Source organism: Thalassophryne amazonica, chromosome 14, assembly GCF_902500255.1.
Source record: "Thalassophryne amazonica chromosome 14, fThaAma1.1, whole genome shotgun sequence".
NCBI classification, from domain to species: domain Eukaryota; kingdom Metazoa; phylum Chordata; class Actinopteri; order Batrachoidiformes; family Batrachoididae; genus Thalassophryne; species Thalassophryne amazonica.
Genome location: NC_047116.1, coordinates 77,834,420 through 77,852,176, shown reverse-complemented (window position 1 = coordinate 77,852,176; position 17,757 = coordinate 77,834,420). Strand labels below are relative to the sequence as shown.

The following is a 17,757-nucleotide window of genomic DNA, read 5'->3' as shown; positions in this document are numbered from 1 at the left end:
AATTGTTCTGTAATTTATGTTTGTAGCATGGCCCAAGCAGAGGGTCACCCCTTTGAGTCTGGTCTACTTGAGGTTTCTTCCTCAGAGGGAGTTTTTCCTTACCACTGTTGCTCTGGGGGTTGGTAAGGTTAGACCTTACCTGTGTGAAGTGCTTTGAGGCAACTCTGTTGTGATTTGGTGCTATATAAATGAAAATAAATTGAAATTGAAATTGAATGGTTCTCCACATATACTTACAACACACATTTCAAGCAAGAGCTGGGAGATATAGCCTTGCTAAATTAACAAAACATTACAGGCCAGCATGTGCACTAAAACATATGTTCAAAGAATCTGTCTAAAAGACCATCTATCAGCACTAGCATGGCTAATTTAAATAATAAATGAGGCATGCACGGAGCAGTGCACCGTTGTTGTCTTCCTCACAAATCTTTGCCGATCTCCGAAGTAGTATATTTTAATATTGCCATTTCCAGTTGGGTGGCAGTAGGGGTGGCAAGGGCTCTGTTGGGGGTGGCAATAGCCACCCCTTTGGCTCTGCCCGTTTTCACTTAGGGTCGCCACAGACCCTGAGTATGTTTAATGGAGTATTTTTTTAAATGACATTGTGTATAAGTTGACAGTTTAATGTCTGCATTGATCATCACATTTATTGGAGGCAACATGATTGAAAGCTTTTATGTATCAAGAAAAAAAAAAACTGTTTTGTAAATTGAAGATGAGAAACAATAAGAGATATATTGAAGTTTACCAGAATCATTTGTAATTTAAAGAAAACAGAAACAGAAACAAGTTCCTGAGAAACTCGAGCAGTGAGTGAAGGTTGATGGGGGTCACCTCAGACGGGGTCACATCAACTGAAGTCACACAACCCTGTGGAAGACAAGGACAAAATGTTATTCAGGCATTCATCAAGTCCTCTGTATGTTTTTTTCTTTCTTTATTAGATAAATGTTCCAACTGTCTGTTATTCTATTTCAGAATGATTCACTTTAAACAACAGACCACAGCAGGTTGAAACAGGATCCACATCAACTTTCACACAAAAATGTCAAACATTTAAAAGATGGACAGTGTGGGAAAACTACAGTCATACAAGGTCTGTTAGAAAAGTATCTGACCTTTTTATTTTTAGCAATAACCTTATGGATTTGAATTACGTGTGATTGCATCAGCCAAGCTTGAACCTTCGTGCGCATGCGTGAGTTTTTTCACGCCTGTCGGTTGCGTCATTCGCCTGTGAGCAGGCTTTGTGGGAGGAGTGGTCCAGCCCCCTCGGTGGATTTTTATTGTCAGGAAAATGGCTGAGCGACTGCCGCTGTGCTGCATCAAAATTTTTTCAGAAACTGTGAGAGAAAGCCAGGTGGAAACCATTCGGAAACTTCAGATGACTTTTGGTGAAGATCTTATGGGCATCACACAGATTAAGGAGCATTACAACTGGATTAAAGACGGCCCACAGCGGCTGAGGGCGTGCCGCACTTCGAGTGGCCATCGACAGGCTGAACCGACCAGATCATTTCCAAAGTGAAGGCTGTGTTGATCCGGGACGTCGTCTGACTACCAGAGAAATGGCAAGAGAGGTGGACATAGCACTTTTTCTGCACATTCCACTGTTACAGGAGATTTTGTAATGAAAGACGTGCGGCGGAATTCGCGCGTCAGGATGGAGCCGCTAATGGCGCAGAACAAAAAGCACCTCCGTGTTGGAAGTCTCACGGGACATGTTGTGACATGCCCAGTTCTTCCACCACTCGGAAGATTCAGATGGCTTTGGGTGGCTTTTCAGTCGAGTGAGTATCCGAGAAATTGTCAAAGAGCTGAACATGTCACATGTCCTGTGATACAAAACACGGAGGTGCTTTCGTTCTGCGCCATTAGCGGTTCCGTGGCGAATTCCTCCGCTCCTGTTTTCATGACAAAATCTCCTTTAACATTGGAATGTGCCGGGAAAGTGCTGATGTCCACCTTTTCTGCCATTTCTCTGGTAGTCAGACGACGTCCCGGATCAACACAGCATTCAGTTTGGAAATGATCTGGTTGTTTCAGCCTGTTGATCGCCGCTCAGAGCGCGGCGCGCCCTCAGCCATTGTGCGTCGTCTTTAAACCGGCTGTAACACTCCTTAATCTGTGCGATCCCCATAAAATCGTCCCTGAAAGCCATCTGAATTTTCTGAGTGGTGTCCACCTGGCTGTCTCTCACAGTTTCTGGAAAAATTTTGATGCAGCGCTGCTCCAGCCGTTCAGACATTTTCCTCACAATGAAAATCCGACGAAGGGGGTGGACCAGTGCTCACTCAAAGCCTGCTCACAGGCGAATGACGCAACCGACAGGCGTGAAAAAACTCACACATGCGCACGAAGGTTCAAGCTTGGCTGATGCAATCACACGTGATTCAAATCCATAAGGTTATTGCCAAAAATAAAAAGGTCTGATACTTTTCTAACAGACCTCGTACTGTGTTTTGAGGGTAATAATTAGGAAGAATAGATGATTTGAGCAGGCTTTGTGGAGACTGATTCATAATATGAGTAATCCAGCAAACTGACAAACAAATAGTTGCCACTGAAAACAGAACCTCTTTGGTTGTTGGTGACATCACTGACCTTCTCGTCTCCGTTTGCTAGCTTGATGATCCTCAGTGTCCAGCCTCCGCTTCCACTTATTTGGTGTGGCCTCTTGTTGGTCCCTGGGCTTCAGGCCTGCAGCTGACGTGGATGGATGAAGAAGTTGATCCAAGTCACCGGCTCTGTGATCAGCCAGGAGTCTGCTGCTGAGGATGTCTTCAGCGGAAGGCCTCAGAAAGTCCTAGAAAGAGAACCATTTTTCATTTGGGATGTGATCCAACAACATCATAAATCAGTCAGAACAATGGTTTTAACAACAGAAACTGAATGTTTAAAAAGCTCCATGAGTTCTGCAGAACTCCTCAAAGGTCACCTGACCACATGTCGCAGGTTAAACCCACAAACATAAACCAGGATCACTGCAGAGGTTTTAATGTGGATCTCCTCAAGATGCTGATTGTATGGTGACGTCTTTGAGCCAATTACATCATTGTGATGAGCTTCCTTTCAGACTGAGTTGGTTCAGATTTGTTCCCACCCCTCATCAAATCCACGAGGTCACAGATAAAACATGTTCTTATAAGCTGGTGTGAAAATGACAGATGTGAATGTCTAAAATAACAGTGCAGTAAATAAACGTTTATCTCACCACGACTTGCAGCATGTCCCTGATCAGGGCGTTCAGCTGGTCAGAGTACTGGGCTGGGATTCGTTTGAACGCCCCGCGGTTGACACAGTCCTGCAGTTTTCCACTGGGGGCATTAAATGGAAGCCTGAAGAGGAGAAATTCATCAAAACGTTATGCAGCTTTATTGTTATCAAAGTCTTCAAAATCAGCTCAGCTGTAATTTTCAGAACTTACCTTTTTGCACACAGCTCATAAATCAGACACCCCAGAGACCAGATGTCAGACTTCTCGTGATAAAAAGTCTCGTTTAATTTTTCCTGGGGAAAAAAAAAGGAAACAAGTTTAGGAGATCTGCACAATTTCATGTTCAATGTTCCACATTTACAATATGACACTTTGTGTTGTTCTTCAGAATTTTGTTATTTCCTGAAGCGTAATCCCAGATTTTAGGAGCAGTTGGCCTGACCTCTTGACCTGACCTCACTAACTCGAATAACAGGTTTGGGCAGAAACCAAGTGGGCCTTCCTCATTGTTTTCTCTTATTAGATATGGTGATGGAACGTGAAGCTTCCCCACCCACAGCCACGGTTAAAGGTGCAGGTCAGTGTGTCTCAAACAGACCACCAAACTCCACGAATGTCTAAAAACAATAGATCTGCTGACCACTCAGTAGGATTTTACAACTGTATATTACTATCTATTAGACTTTGAAGTCACATTTAAACAGTGTGAGAAACACTAGATAGAGCACAAAACTATTTTACAAATATACTCAGGGACCACTAGGGGTTGCTAGTTGCTAGAAGAAATACAAACAGTGTGGCACTCTATGGTCAGTCTGCATGGAGTAGATCAGGGGTGGCCAAGTTCGGTCCTCAAGAGCCACATTCCTGACACTCTTAGTTGTCTCCCTGCTCCAACACACCTGAATCCAATGAAAGACTCATTAGCAGACTTTTAATGAGCCTTTCATTGGATTCAGGTGTGTTGGAGCAGGGAGACAACTAAGAGTGTCAGGAATGTGGCTCTCGAGGACCAAACTTGGCCACCCCTGGAGTAGATAGTTCTCAAAAACTGAGTGACTGTGCAAGACGGAGCAGAGTGAGGAAAGACACCCAGACAACCCAGAAGAAGTTATAGGCTGATGTGACTGATTGGAGAACTTGTGTACAGTGCAAATTTTACATTTTGTATCTCCACTCTTCGTTTCATAGTGGAGTAGACCGGAGAAGGATATTCTTTCACCAAAACAGATCAAATCTCGGCTTGCATCTCAGATGTACCTTCTGGCAATTTGTAGCTAAACTTTCAGGTCTTCTTTTTTAAGAAAGTCCTCCTCTATACCACTTCATCATGAAGCTGTAGAACTGGTGATACAACTGGTGCACAATTTCTCCAACTACCACAAAAGACTCCAAGCTGTCATTGATGTTAAAGGGGGCAAAAATTATTTCTGGTGTTCATGAAGTGATGGTTTTCTATTTGATTCTGGGGTTTTAGGGAATTTTTGAGGTTATGGTTGGGGTCCGGGTTAAAATTAGTAAACTAATGGTGACCATGTCATATCCACGAGTGTAGACAGGACCACTGTTACTGAGGAAGATCCCTTTGTGCTCTGCATTGAACCGAACCTCAAAATCTCTGAGAACTTCTCCTGACAAGAAGGAAGTTCAAAAAGAAACAGACAAGAAAAATAACTCACTGGACACATGTACTTCACGGTCCCATCATATGCCTTGATGTAATCATTCCTGCTGGGGAGGATGTGTGCCAGCCCAAAGTCACCCAGCTTGACACTGAAGTCCTTGTCCAAGAAAACATTGGCTGGTTTAAGGTCCTGGTGAAGAACAATGCTGCCATCAGGGCGTCTGTGGCAGAGCTTCAGGGCCGACGTAAGCTGCACCAAAACCCGAAGAATGTATTCCTCGGACAGGAAACTCCTGTTGGGATGAAGAGAGAGACAGTTAATACTGCAGACACTGCTACAGAGCACAGAAGTCAAGACTTTCTGAAATGATGCAAAGCCAAGAGAAAATAACGTTTGATGTTTTTACTTTTGTTTGGTGCAGTCTTTGATCACACTGTCCAGACTTCCACCCACACAGTACTCCATCACTATGTAGACCGTTTTGTTCTGGTGGTCTATGAAGTGATCGTAGCACTTTACGATGTTTGGATGCTGGAGCTCCCTCAGAAGGTTGATTTCCTGGATGAGCATCTCTTCTTCAAATTCACTCATCTTCTGAGTGCTCACCACCTTCCAGGCCAGGATCTACACAGACAAACAGGTTTCATGGAAACACATCTTAAATTCATATTCCACAATAAAATACATTTTAGTGTTAGTGTGTTTAGTTTATAATGAAACATCCTTTTAGTCAACACTTGACTTTCGCAATTTTAAGACAAAATATTCTTTTGTGACTGCAAAAGAATATTTTGTCCCATGTCCATGTATTTTCTAAACCCACGTGTTCCAGTTCAGGGTCATGATGTGTTGCAGCCAATCCCAGTGGTCTAGAGGATGTCATTTAAAAAACGAAAAAAAAAAAAAAAAATTAGCTTAAAAAAAGAAGCAATTTTTCTTTAAGCTATTTAATATAAACAACATAATGTGAATCATACTTGAAATCAATTATTCTGGACTGTGTGGTGGACCAGGTGTGAGGTGATTTTGTCAACAGTATCAACTCCTTGGTTGCATGTTCCTGTATGTAGGTACATCTGTCAGAGGATGGAGAATTTTTCAAAAAATGGTTACAAATGAACCTAAAAGTCAGTTTATAGTGTCCGGCAACCACAGTTATTGACAGACTGGTGTGGTGAGAATACACTCAAAATTAACTAATAAGATTTACTTTTATGTTGCAAAAACAGTAAAAACCACACACAAAAACATTTATATTCCCTCTTAATTCAAATCAATTGTTTGTCCGAAACTGATGCTTTTATTTACCTGACTATATATATTTTTTTTTAAACTTATTTCTCAACATTATTAAGGTTTCCCTGATGGCCATGACAGTCATTTTATAACCTGGACTATAAATTACACTAATTATGGTATATAATCAAGGAATTATTTTTTTAATAAACTACAATGTGACAATTTATTTGTGTGCATGTGTACACATACACACACACACATCTGAAATTAAAATAGTAAATAATTTGTATGTGGAGATGCTGTCAGTTAATTACTTTGACGTTTTGAAGAAAACGAATCGTCTTAAGAACTTGGTGTGTGTCTTTGCCAAAAACAAGTAGGTCTGTTTAATTTTGTTACATTGCAAATGTTGATGATTTTATTATTATTTCTTGATAATTAATGTAAACACTTCGCAGTCAAGAAAAGTATCCCCAAGGGGCAATTCAAAGACATTATTCATGTTGTATTTAAATTAATGAATTATCCTTGCATGTTTTGTTTTTTGTTTTTTTCGTGAAAAGCTGGATTAAAACGGTCGAAAACCGAACGTTGATTAGACGTTGATAAATTGGTGGGAAAAAAAACTTTCACTTTTGAACGTCTTTTTAAAAGGAAAAATGCTCAAACTACAAAATGTGTCCGGTTCTGTGCACCGGGGACTGAAACAACCGGTCAGCACCGACAGCACCACCTACAGGAAGACCGACGATACAACCGTTTTTTTCCCGGTCATTTTCATATTTGTTTCACAAGTTTGATCATAAACATTTTAACATTTGTTATGGAGTCAGTTTCATCGGTATTGAGACTAGAAGAAAATGTGTTTTGACTTTTTGTTATCACCGTTGTCAGTGATATGTTTTACTTAAGTGTTACTTACTTTCCTATCAGACTTTCTCCTGATTTTCTGGCATTTACCAAATGCACCAGAACCAACTGTAGCCAGAACCTCAAAGTCTTTGATAAAAGACATCCTGAAAGTCTGCAATAAAATCCTGATGTGCTCCTTCTGGACAACTGATCCCCACTGACTGACTGTTCAGAACTGTATCACTTGAGACCTCCTGAGCTCTTTGTGACGTCACTCCTCCTGAGTTCTGTGTGACGTCACTTCTTCTGTGTTATTTGTGACGTCAGTCCTGTGTTTTTCTTTGATCATATTCTCCATGAGCTTTGTTTAAATGCAGGATTCAAAATTAACATCACATGACCTCGCTGTTGTTGTGTTTGTTTGTTTTTTGTTCCCTGTGATCTCAGATTAAAGTGTTACATTTCTACACTGTAAAAAGTAATTCAGCGGCTCTGTATATATCACAGTAAGAGCTGTACTCGTAGGTCCCTTCAACTGCTCCCTTGTTTTCACTCAGGGTCGCCACAGCAGGTCCCAGGTGGATCTGCATGTTGAATTGGCAGAAGTTTTACACCGGGTGCCCTTTGTGATGCAGCTCCACATTACATGGAGAAATGTGACAGGGGTAGGGTTTGAACCAGGAACCTTCTGCACTGAAACCAACCACACTCACCACTCATTCAACACCTGACTTAATAAAATCTCTGAAACTCATTCAATTGATTGTTTGAGTTGGATAAATCAAATGAAATACCTAAAGATTTTAACTGCTGATTTTATCTTAACTTTACATTTAGAATTTGAGCTTATTTCATTTAAATAAATTAGCATTTGCTTAACAAGTTATAGTTTATGAAATATACTTAATTTGTTATTTCATTCAAACTATTTGGAAAGGATTAAAATACTCTATATTTTTACTTAGATTTGCCAAGATCATCGGATATATTTAAATGATGAACTTCACGCAGTAATATCTTATAAATCATGAGGAATTAACATGCTTTCAGAGTTGATAATCAGTAATAATCACAGATTATATATATATATATATATATATATATATATATATATATATATATATATATATATATATATATATATATATATATATATATATAATTATTATTATTATTATTATGATTATAGATGTAAGATGAGATCATAGTCTATCACACAGTCTCTTATTGTGGCCGATTGTCAATCATAATATACTTATGGCCATGACAAACATTTAACACAAATATCTAACCTCTTTAATTGAAACATTTTGGTTTGGTTTGTTAAAACAAAAGAAAAATGCCCCCCTTTTTAAAAACACTGGATTCTGAAATGTATTTGCCAATAAATGCATGATTTAATATATCAATCAATCAATTTTTTTATATAGCGCCAAATCACAACAAACAGTTGCCCCAAGGCGCTTTATATTGTAAGGCAAGGCCATACAATAATTATGTAAAACCCCAACGGTCAAAACGACCCCCTGTGAGCAAGCACTTGGCTACAGTGGGAAGGAAAAACTCCCTTTTAACAGGAAGAAACCTCCAGCAGAACCAGGCTCAGGGAGGGGCAGTCTTCTGCTGGGACTGGTTGGGGCTGAGGGAGAGAACCAGGAAAAAGACATGCTGTGGAGGGGAGCAGAGATCGATCACTAATGATTAAATGCAGAGTGGTGCATACAGAGCAAAAAGAAAAAGAAACAGTGCATCATGGGAACCCCCCAGCAGTCTACGTCTATAGCAGCATAACTAAGGGATGGTTCAGGGTCACCTGATCCAGCCCTAACTATAAGCTTTAGCAAAAAGGAAAGTTTTAAGCCTAATCTTAAAAGTAGAGAGGGTGTCTGTCTCCCTGATCTGAATTGGGAGCTGGTTCCACAGGAGAGGAGCCTGAAAGCTGAAGGCTCTGCCTCCCATTCTACTCTTACAAACCCTAGGAACTACAAGTAAGCCTGCAGTCTGAGAGCGAAGCGCTCTATTGGGGTAATATGGTACTACGAGGTCCCTAAGATAAGATGGGACCTGATTATTCAAAACCTTATAAGTAAGAAGAAGAATTTTAAATTCTATTCTAGAATTAACAGGAAGCCAATGAAGAGAGGCCAATATGGGTGAGATATGCTCTCTCCTTCTAGTCCCCGTCAGTACTCTAGCTGCAGCATTTTGAATTAACTGAAGGCTTTTTAGGGAACTTTTAGGACAACCTGATAATAATGAATTACAATAGTCCAGCCTAGAGGAAATAAATGCATGAATTAGTTTTTCAGCATCACTCTGAGACAAGACCTTTCTGATTTTAGAGATATTGCGTAAATGCAAAAAAGCAGTCCTACATATTTGTTTAATATGCACTTTGAATGACATATCCTGATCAAAAATGACTCCAAGATTTCTCACAGTATTACTAGAGGTCAGGGTAATGCCATCCAGAGTAAGGATCTGGTTAGACACCATGTTTCTAAGATTTGTGGGGCCAAGTACAATAACTTCAGTTTTATCTGAGTTTAAAAGCAGGAAATTAGAGGTCATCCATGTCTTTATGTCTGTAAGACAATCCTGCAGTTTAGCTAATTGGTGTGTGTCCTCTGGCTTCAATATACACAATAAATATTTTAGCTCTTTATAGAATCTGGTCAGAATGTGGACTGATTAGAGTTGTGCAAACACACTGGTGTCTGTGCTCGTGTGTGTGTGTGTCCGGAAGATCAATTGAAATCCAGTAAAAGCTGACTTTCGTCCTTTCGCATACTTGTGTATTTTTTCATGAGGATTCAAGTGGTGAAAACAACAAGGTGATCGGACCAATATTTTTTGAGAAATCAGTGATTTTTTTGAATTTTTGAAAACAACAAGCCTGTTTATGTCACACTTCCACAATAAGAGCCTGTATTTCAAAATAAAAGCCTGTGAGGTTGCTGCAGACCTGACAGAATTAATCAGTCTGTCCATCCTCAAACATCTCAGACAGCAGATTCAGATCTGGACATTTTCTGTGTGCATGTGACCCTAAACCCAGAATTAACATGTTCACACTCTCGACAAAACAGCAGAATTTTTGGTAACACTTTACTTGAAGGTATCGTTATAATAGTGACATAACACTGTCATAAGTGTTACATGACACAGTCATGAATGTGTCATGTCAATGTCATAAATGTTTATGACTGATGCCATTCCGTGTCATTCGGTTTTTGTAATAACAAGTTGACATTTTTGGGTTGTCTTGAATATGACAACTTGATATTAATCAAAACGACATAACCAGAAGTTGTCTTTGGTCTTTTTGGTCTTCAGTTATATGCCAACTTGTCAACTTGTCATTAGAAAAACGAATGACACGTAATGACAGCAGTCATAAACATTTATGACATTGACATAATGTTTATGACACATTTATGAACTGTGTCATGTAACAGCTATGACAGTGTTATGTCACTATTATGACGATACCTTCAAGTAAAGTGTTACCGAATTTTGTCTCAACAGTGTTTCACAAACTCCAAAAAAAGGGAAAAAAATTTAATCTTATTTTTTTATTTGGCCTTAAATGGCCTCATTTTGTGTAGCTAACATGATAAAACATTCAAAATACCATGGTAAACAGAAATACAGAAGTCCACATCGGCACGTGTGTTTATCCTGTTTTTTTGTCAGTGTCATGTCTGCAAAACCTTCGATCAGTTCACCCCTGAAAATAGTGAATGGCAAAATATGCCAATTTTCAATAGTGAAAATCACCAATATCGAGCTACTATCATGAATGTGAAATAAGGAGATCTTAAACTCTGATGGTCTAACCCCTAACCCTAACCCGACCGCGGCCGTTCCATTCCATCAGTCGTGAATAAATTTAGATGGCCGGCAAAACAGTGCAACCCACCATTTTGCCGGTGCGGCGTACAGCGAAATATCGTCCAATTCAACTTTGCCGAGAGCACCGCCATGTTGAAATAAACTCTTCGATGATGTCATTTGAACTACCCAATCAGCAAGGAGATCCGGTCAAATAGCGCTAGGTGCGTGTTTGCCGTATCCGGCAAAATATCCACTGACCATTTATTAACATTCGCTTTGTTGAATTTGACTTAAGTTCTGAAACGTTTTATAGACAGACATCTGGTCGTCTCTCAGTGGTAGCAAAAAAGCTGTTTCCGCCCCCACTTACATTACATCATGTGTCTGTGTTCTGTGGTTTTTAAAACGAGTCCTCTTGTACAGTTACAAAACTAAACATCCATTTATGATTGAATGACCAGCAGCAGCAATGTTTTATCCCCACATTTAGCACATAACTCTGTTAATCGTGGAAGCTCTCTGTAGCAGCGTGAGTGGACAAACACTCACCCAGTCATGCGGTTATGCTGTATTTTGCTGCTCTCTTTACCTGTCAGATGAAATGAAAAGAAAGATTACTGCCTACTTCAGCAAGTGTAGTAAAAAAAAGTAAAAAGCGATGGAAGTCTTGAAAGGAGGGACAGTGAGGTCAGGCAGAATGAGACAGAAGTCAGAGCAAATTGTACAGCACAACAGCAAAAGAGAAACGACAACAACATTAACCAAAACGGAAAAGGCAGGTACCTTCGGGCAACACGAGTCATCACTGATTGGACGGTGGTCCGTCCTGTCCTGTGAACCGTAAGACCGTATACTCAGGTGCCAGACGAACAGAAAAAAACGAACATGCCGCGATGTATTGCCAAAACTGTGGCAAAGAGTTAGAGGAAAAAACAAACTTCTGCAGTGATTGTGGGAAACAGCTAAAAGAAGACGATGACGACACTCACGTGCGACCTTCAAGTTTAAGAGCACGTATGTATTCACTTGCGGCACTCATATTTTGAAAACATGTAAACCTTCCGGTTCACAGGACAGGACAGACCACCGTCCAATCAGTGATGATTCGTGTCACCCGAAGGTACCTACCTTTTCCGTTTTGGTTAATGTTGTTGTCGTTTCTCTTTTGCTGTTGTGTTGTGCGATTTGCTGTTGTGTTTTTTGATTTGCTGTTGTGTTTTTTAATTTGCTGTTGTGCTGTGCGATTTGCTGTTGTGTTTTTTTGATTCGCTGCTGTGCTGTGCGATTTGCTGTTGTGTTTTTTTTTTTTTTGCTGTTGTGCCGTGCAATTTGCTGTTGTGTTTTGCATTTCAGGGCCACTGTACCCTCTGCTGTTTGAATCTACCAGACACTTACTGACACTCTTTGCTTTTCTTCTACGGTGTTTTATGGCAGCTTGCAAGAAATACATATGGACATTGATCTATGTATCCCTGAGCCTGGTTCTGCTGGAGGTGTTGTGTGGGCCGCTGAAGAGGAGGTACTGCTGGCCCACCACCACAAGATGGCGCCCTGCTTGAAGTGCGGGCTTCAAGCACGAGAGGGCATCGGCTTTGCTGGAGGTGACAGCTGTCATCAATCAACACAAGCTGTCACCCATCACCACCACTACAAAGACCGGACTGCAACTCCACCTCCTCGCCGAGAAATCAACTACCATTCAGGCAATTTCTCTGCTGACTGACACTTTGTGTGTAATAACCTGAACTTCTGTTGCAGCCGTTTTCCTGGAGTGTGTCCTTATCTGAGGGATTGGCGTTTGGTGTGACAGCGACGGCTTCGCCTCACACCCCAACCCAGATAAGTGGTTGACCAGGAGCTGCACGAGTGTGTGTGATTGGAGGTGGAGGTTTTCCCTCCTTTACTTAATACAGACTGTGGGATTACTGAGTGTGCAAACTCACACTCATCTGGACTGTCTCTGTTCTCTGCCAGCAGTACCGGGTCTGACTGCTGAAGACAGCGGCCACCTGGGGCGCAGGGCTTGGCGGCTCTGGTGTTCTTCAGCTCCGTTGGTGTTGGAAGCTGTGTGGGGATCCAGCTCTTCTCTCTCCAGGCGTCTTCTATCGTCGAGCCTGCCCACACGTCACCTGGTGTATGATTGACAGTCCACCATATTGTTATTGTCTGTACGTTGTTGGGCGATTCACAACATTAAATTGTTACTTTTTGGCTTATCCATTGTCCGTTCATTAACGTCCCCTGTTGTGGGTCCATGTCACGACACTTTCACAACAGGATTTCTCGGCCAGCGTCATGGATCCCGAGGGGCGTCAACCATCGCTTGAACAGCCAATGGGAGAGCGAGGTGCACAGGCAGGAGGCGTGGTGGGTGAGCTGCAACACATCTTAACCGCCTTTGCCGCTCGGTTGGACTTGGTTACCGAGCAGAGCAGTGTTCTCAATCGCAGGATAGAGGCTCTCACCGCCCAGGTGGAAGCGCATGATCAGGGCGCTGCTGCAGCACCTCCTCCTGCTGACCGTGTGCCAGAAACAGACATTCCGCTGGTCGTTCAACGACCCCCCCCCCACCTTCCCCTGAAGCATACATAAGCCCTCCGGAGCCGTACGGAGGCTGTGTGGAGACGTGCGCGGACTTCTTGATGCAGTGCTCGCTCGTCTTTTCACAGCGTCCCGTCATGTACGCGTCAGACGCCAGCCGGGTGGCTTACGTTATAAACTTGCTTCGAGGAGATGCACGCGCCTGGGCTACGGCGCTTTGGGAGCAGAATTCACGGCTCCTAACGGTTTATACTGAGTTTGTGAGGGAGTTCCGACAGGTGTTCGGCCACCCTCATAGAGGCGAGACCGCTTCAAGTGTGCTGCTGTCGATAAGACAGGGGCGTCGGAGCGCAGCAAAGTATGCAGTCGACTTCCGCATCGCGGCAGCGCGAGCCGGCTGGAATGCTGTTGCGCTCCGCGCCGCCTTTGTAAACGGACTGTCTCTGGTCCTCAAGGAGCACCTGGTGGCGAAGGACGAGCCGCGGGATTTAGACGGGCTTATCGACCTGGTTATACGGTTAGACAACCGATTAACAGAACACCGACGGGAGCGAGACGAAGGGCGTGGTCAGGCACAAGCCGTCCCTCTTCCTCCCGGGTCTGAAAGGGAGCCGACTTCCCCACGCTCCACTGCCAGGGCTCTCCACGTGACAACAGCTCCCCCTGCTGACGTTGCTATGGAAACGAGCAGGGCCAAAAAACGATCAGATCAGAGACAAAGGAGGCTGATCCGTGGAGAGTGTTTTCTCTGTAGCTCAACTGAGCACACACAGAGAGAATGCCCCAAACGATCAAAACAGCAGCACTCTGTAGGGCTAAGGGTGGGTCACAATACCCACGCGGGAGACCCTGTAAATCTGCACGAATCCCAGTCACGATCCTGAGTGAGGATTTAACCCTTCACGCCCCAGCACTGGTGGACACGGGGTCGGAGGGAAATCTGCTGGATAGCAGATGGGCAAAGGAGGTTGGGCTCCCTCTAGTGGCCTTACTGTCACCATTGTCGGTGCGGGCACTAGATGGCACCCTTCTTCCACTAATCACACACCAGACTCAGCCAGTGACATTGGTGGTGTCTGGGAATCACAGGGAGGAGATTGTGTTTTATGTAACACCTTCTACCTCCCGAGTGATATTGGGTTTTCCATGGGTGTTAAAACACAATCCCCGGATTGATTGGCCGTCTGGGGTTGTGGTTCAGTGGAGCGAAACCTGCCACCGGGAGTGTTTAGGATCCTCGGTTCCCACTGGTGTGACAGCTAAGGAGGAGGTTTTAGTCCCCCCCAATCTGGCGGCGGTGCCAGCCGAGTACCACGACCTTGCTGACGTCTTCAGCAAGGATCTGGCACTCACGCTGCCCCCGCACCGTCCGTACGATTGTGCCATTGATTTGATACCGGGCGCTGAGTACCCGTCCAGCAGGCTGTACAACCTCTCACGTCCGGAACGCGAATCAATGGAGACCTACATCCGGGACTCGTTAGCTGCCGGGTTGATCCGGAACTCCACCTCCCCGATGGGTGCTGGTTTCTTTTTTGTGGGCAAGAAGGACGGCGGACTCCGTCCATGCATTGATTACAGAGGGCTGAACGAGATCACGGTTCGTAACTGATACCCGTTACCTCTGTTGGATTCAGTGTTCACGCCCCTGCATGGAGCCCAAATTTTCACGAAATTGGATCTTAGGAATGCTTATCACCTGGTTCGGATCCGGGAGGGAGACGAGTGGAAGACGGCATTTAACACCCCGTTAGGTCACCTTGAGTACCTGGTCATGCCGTTCGGCCTCACCAATGCGCCCGCGACGTTCCAAGCATTGGTTAATGACATCTTGCGGGACTTCCTGCATCGGTTTGTCTTCGTATATCTAGACGATATACTAATTTTTTCTCCGGATCCTGAGACCCATGTTAAGCATGTACGTCAGGTCCTACAGCGGTTGTTGGAGAACCGGCTGTTTGTGAAGGGCGAGAAGTGTGAGTTCCACCGCTCTTCTTTGTCCTTCTTGGGGTTCATCATCTCCTCCAACTCCGTCGCCCCTGATCCGGCCAAGGTTGCGGCGGTGAGAGATTGGCCCCAACCAACGAACCGTAGGAAACTACAACAGTTCCTCGGTTTTGCAAATTTCTACCGGAGGTTCATCAAGGGTTACAGTCAGGTAGTTAGCCCCCTGACAGCCCTGACCTCCACAAAAGTCCCCTTCACCTGGTCGGATCGGTGCGAAGCCGCGTTTAGGGAGTTGAAACGCCGGTTCTCAACTGCACCAGTTCTGGTGCAGCCCGATCCCAAGCGCCAGTTTATTGTTGAAGTGGATGCCTCTGACTCAGGGATAGGAGCCGTGCTATCCCAGAGCGGGGAGTCCGACAAGGTTCTCCATCCATGTGCCTACTTTTCCCGCAGGTTGACCCCAGCTGAACGGAACTATGACGTCGGCAATCGGGAACTTCTTGCGGTGAAGGAGGCTCTTGAAGAGTGGAGACACCTGTTGGAGGGAGCGTCGGTACCATTTACAGTTTTCACGGACCATCGGAACCTGGAGTACATCCGGACCGCAAAGCGTCTGAACCCCAGGCAAGCCCGCTGGTCGCTGTTCTTCGGGCGTTTTGACTTCCGGATCACCTACCGCCCCGGGACAAAGAACCAACGATCTGATGCCCTGTCCCGGGTGCACGAAGAGGAGGTCAAGACCGAGCTGTCAGACCCCACTGATACCATCATCCCCGAGTCCACTGTCGTGGCTGCCCTTACCTGGGACGTGGAGAAGACCGTCCGGGAGGCCCTGACATGGAGCCCGGACCCGGGGACCGGTCCGAAGAACAAACTGTACGTCCCACCAGAGGCCAGGGCTGCGGTCCTTGACTTCTGTCACGGTTCCAAGCTCTCCTGTCACCCAGGGGTGCGAAGAACCGTGGCAGTGGTCCGGCAGCGCTTCTGGTGGGCGTCTATGGAAGCCGACGTCCGGGAGTATGTCCAGGCCTGCACCACCTGCGCCAGGGGCAAAGCTGACCATCACAAGGCCCAAGGCCTCCTCCAGCCTCTGCCAGTGCCTCGTCGCCCCTGGTCTCATATCGGCCTGGACTTTGTCACGGGCCTCCCGTCGTCCCAGGGAAACACCACCATCCTAACGATAGTGGACCGGTTTTCCAAGGCGGCCCACTTCGTGGCCCTCCCATAGCTCCCGACGGCCCAGGAGACTGCAGACCTCCTGGTCCACCATGTCGTGCGTCTGCATGGGATTCCATCAGACATTGTCTCGGATTGTGGTCCTCAGTTCTCCTCCCAGGTCTGGAGGAGTTTCTGTAGGGAACTGGGGGCTACCGTCAGTCTCTCGTCTGGGTACCACCCCCAGACGAACGGGCAGGCAGAGCGGACAAACCAGGAACTGGAGCAGGCCCTCCGTTGCGTGACCTCCGCGCACCCGACGGCCTGGAGTGACCATCTGGCCTGGATCGAGTACGCTCATAATAGCCAAGTCTCGTCTGCCACCGGCCTCTCCCCATTTGAAGTGTGTTTGGGGTACCAGCCCCCATTGTTCCCGCTAGTGGAGGGAGAGGTCGGGGTGCCCTCGGTCCAGGCCCATCTGAGAAGGTGCCGTCGGGTGTGGCGTACCGCCCGCTCTGCCCTGCTCAAAGCCCGGACGAGGGCCAAGAACCATGCAGACCGCCGGCGTGCCCCGGCCCCTGCATACCAGCCTGGGCAGGAGGTTTGGCTTTCTACAAAGGACATTCCCCTGCAAGTGGAATCCCAAAAGTTGAAGGACAGATACATCGGACCTTTCCCTATCCTCAAGGTCCTCAGTCCAGCCGCAGTGAAGCTGAAGCTGCCAGCTTCACTGTGGATCCACCCGGTTTTCCATGTGTCCCACATCAAACCTCACCACGTGTCACCCCTCTGTGCCCCCGGACCGGCGCCGCCTCCTGCCCGGATCATCGACGGGGAGCCGGCTTGGACCGTGCGCCGGCTCCTGGACGTCCGTCGGAAGGGCCGGGGGTTCCAGTATTTGGTGGACTGGGAGGGGTATGGACCCGAAGAACGCTCCTGGGTGAAGAGGAGCTTCATCCTGGACCCGGCCCTCCTGGCCGACTTCTACCGGCGGCACCCGGACAAGCCTGGTCGGGCGCCAGGAGGCGCCCGTTGAGGGGGGGGTCCTGTTGTGTGGGCCGCTGAAGACGAGGTACTGCTGGCCCACCACCACAAGATGGTGCCCTGCTTGAAGTGCGGGCTTCAAGCACGAGAGGGCGTCGGCTTTGCTGGAGGTGACAGCTGTCATCAATCAACACAAGCTGTCACCCATCACCACCACTACAAAGACCGGACTGCAACTCCACCTCCTCACCGAGAAATCAACTACCATTCAGGTAATTTCTCTGCTGATTGACACTTTGTGTGTAATAACCTGAACTTCTGTTGCAGCCGTTTTCCTGGAGTGTGTCCTTATCTGAG

The 17,757-nt window shown here is 45.5% G+C and overlaps 1 protein-coding gene across 1 annotated transcript; it reads right to left on the bottom strand.

Moving 5' to 3' along the window:
• Positions 1 to 853: 853 nt before the first annotated feature.
• Positions 854 to 7,099, bottom strand: LOC117524303 (serine/threonine-protein kinase Nek2-like). The gene is made up of 7 exons (XM_034186069.1): positions 7,007 to 7,099; positions 5,252 to 5,469; positions 4,900 to 5,137; positions 3,431 to 3,513; positions 3,218 to 3,341; positions 2,608 to 2,809; positions 854 to 873 (listed from the first exon to the last, which is right to left on the bottom strand). Exons 1-7 carry the CDS (start codon positions 7,097 to 7,099, stop codon positions 854 to 856), a joined length of 978 nt encoding a protein of 325 aa, XP_034041960.1.
• Positions 7,100 to 17,757: the final 10,658 nt, after the last annotated feature.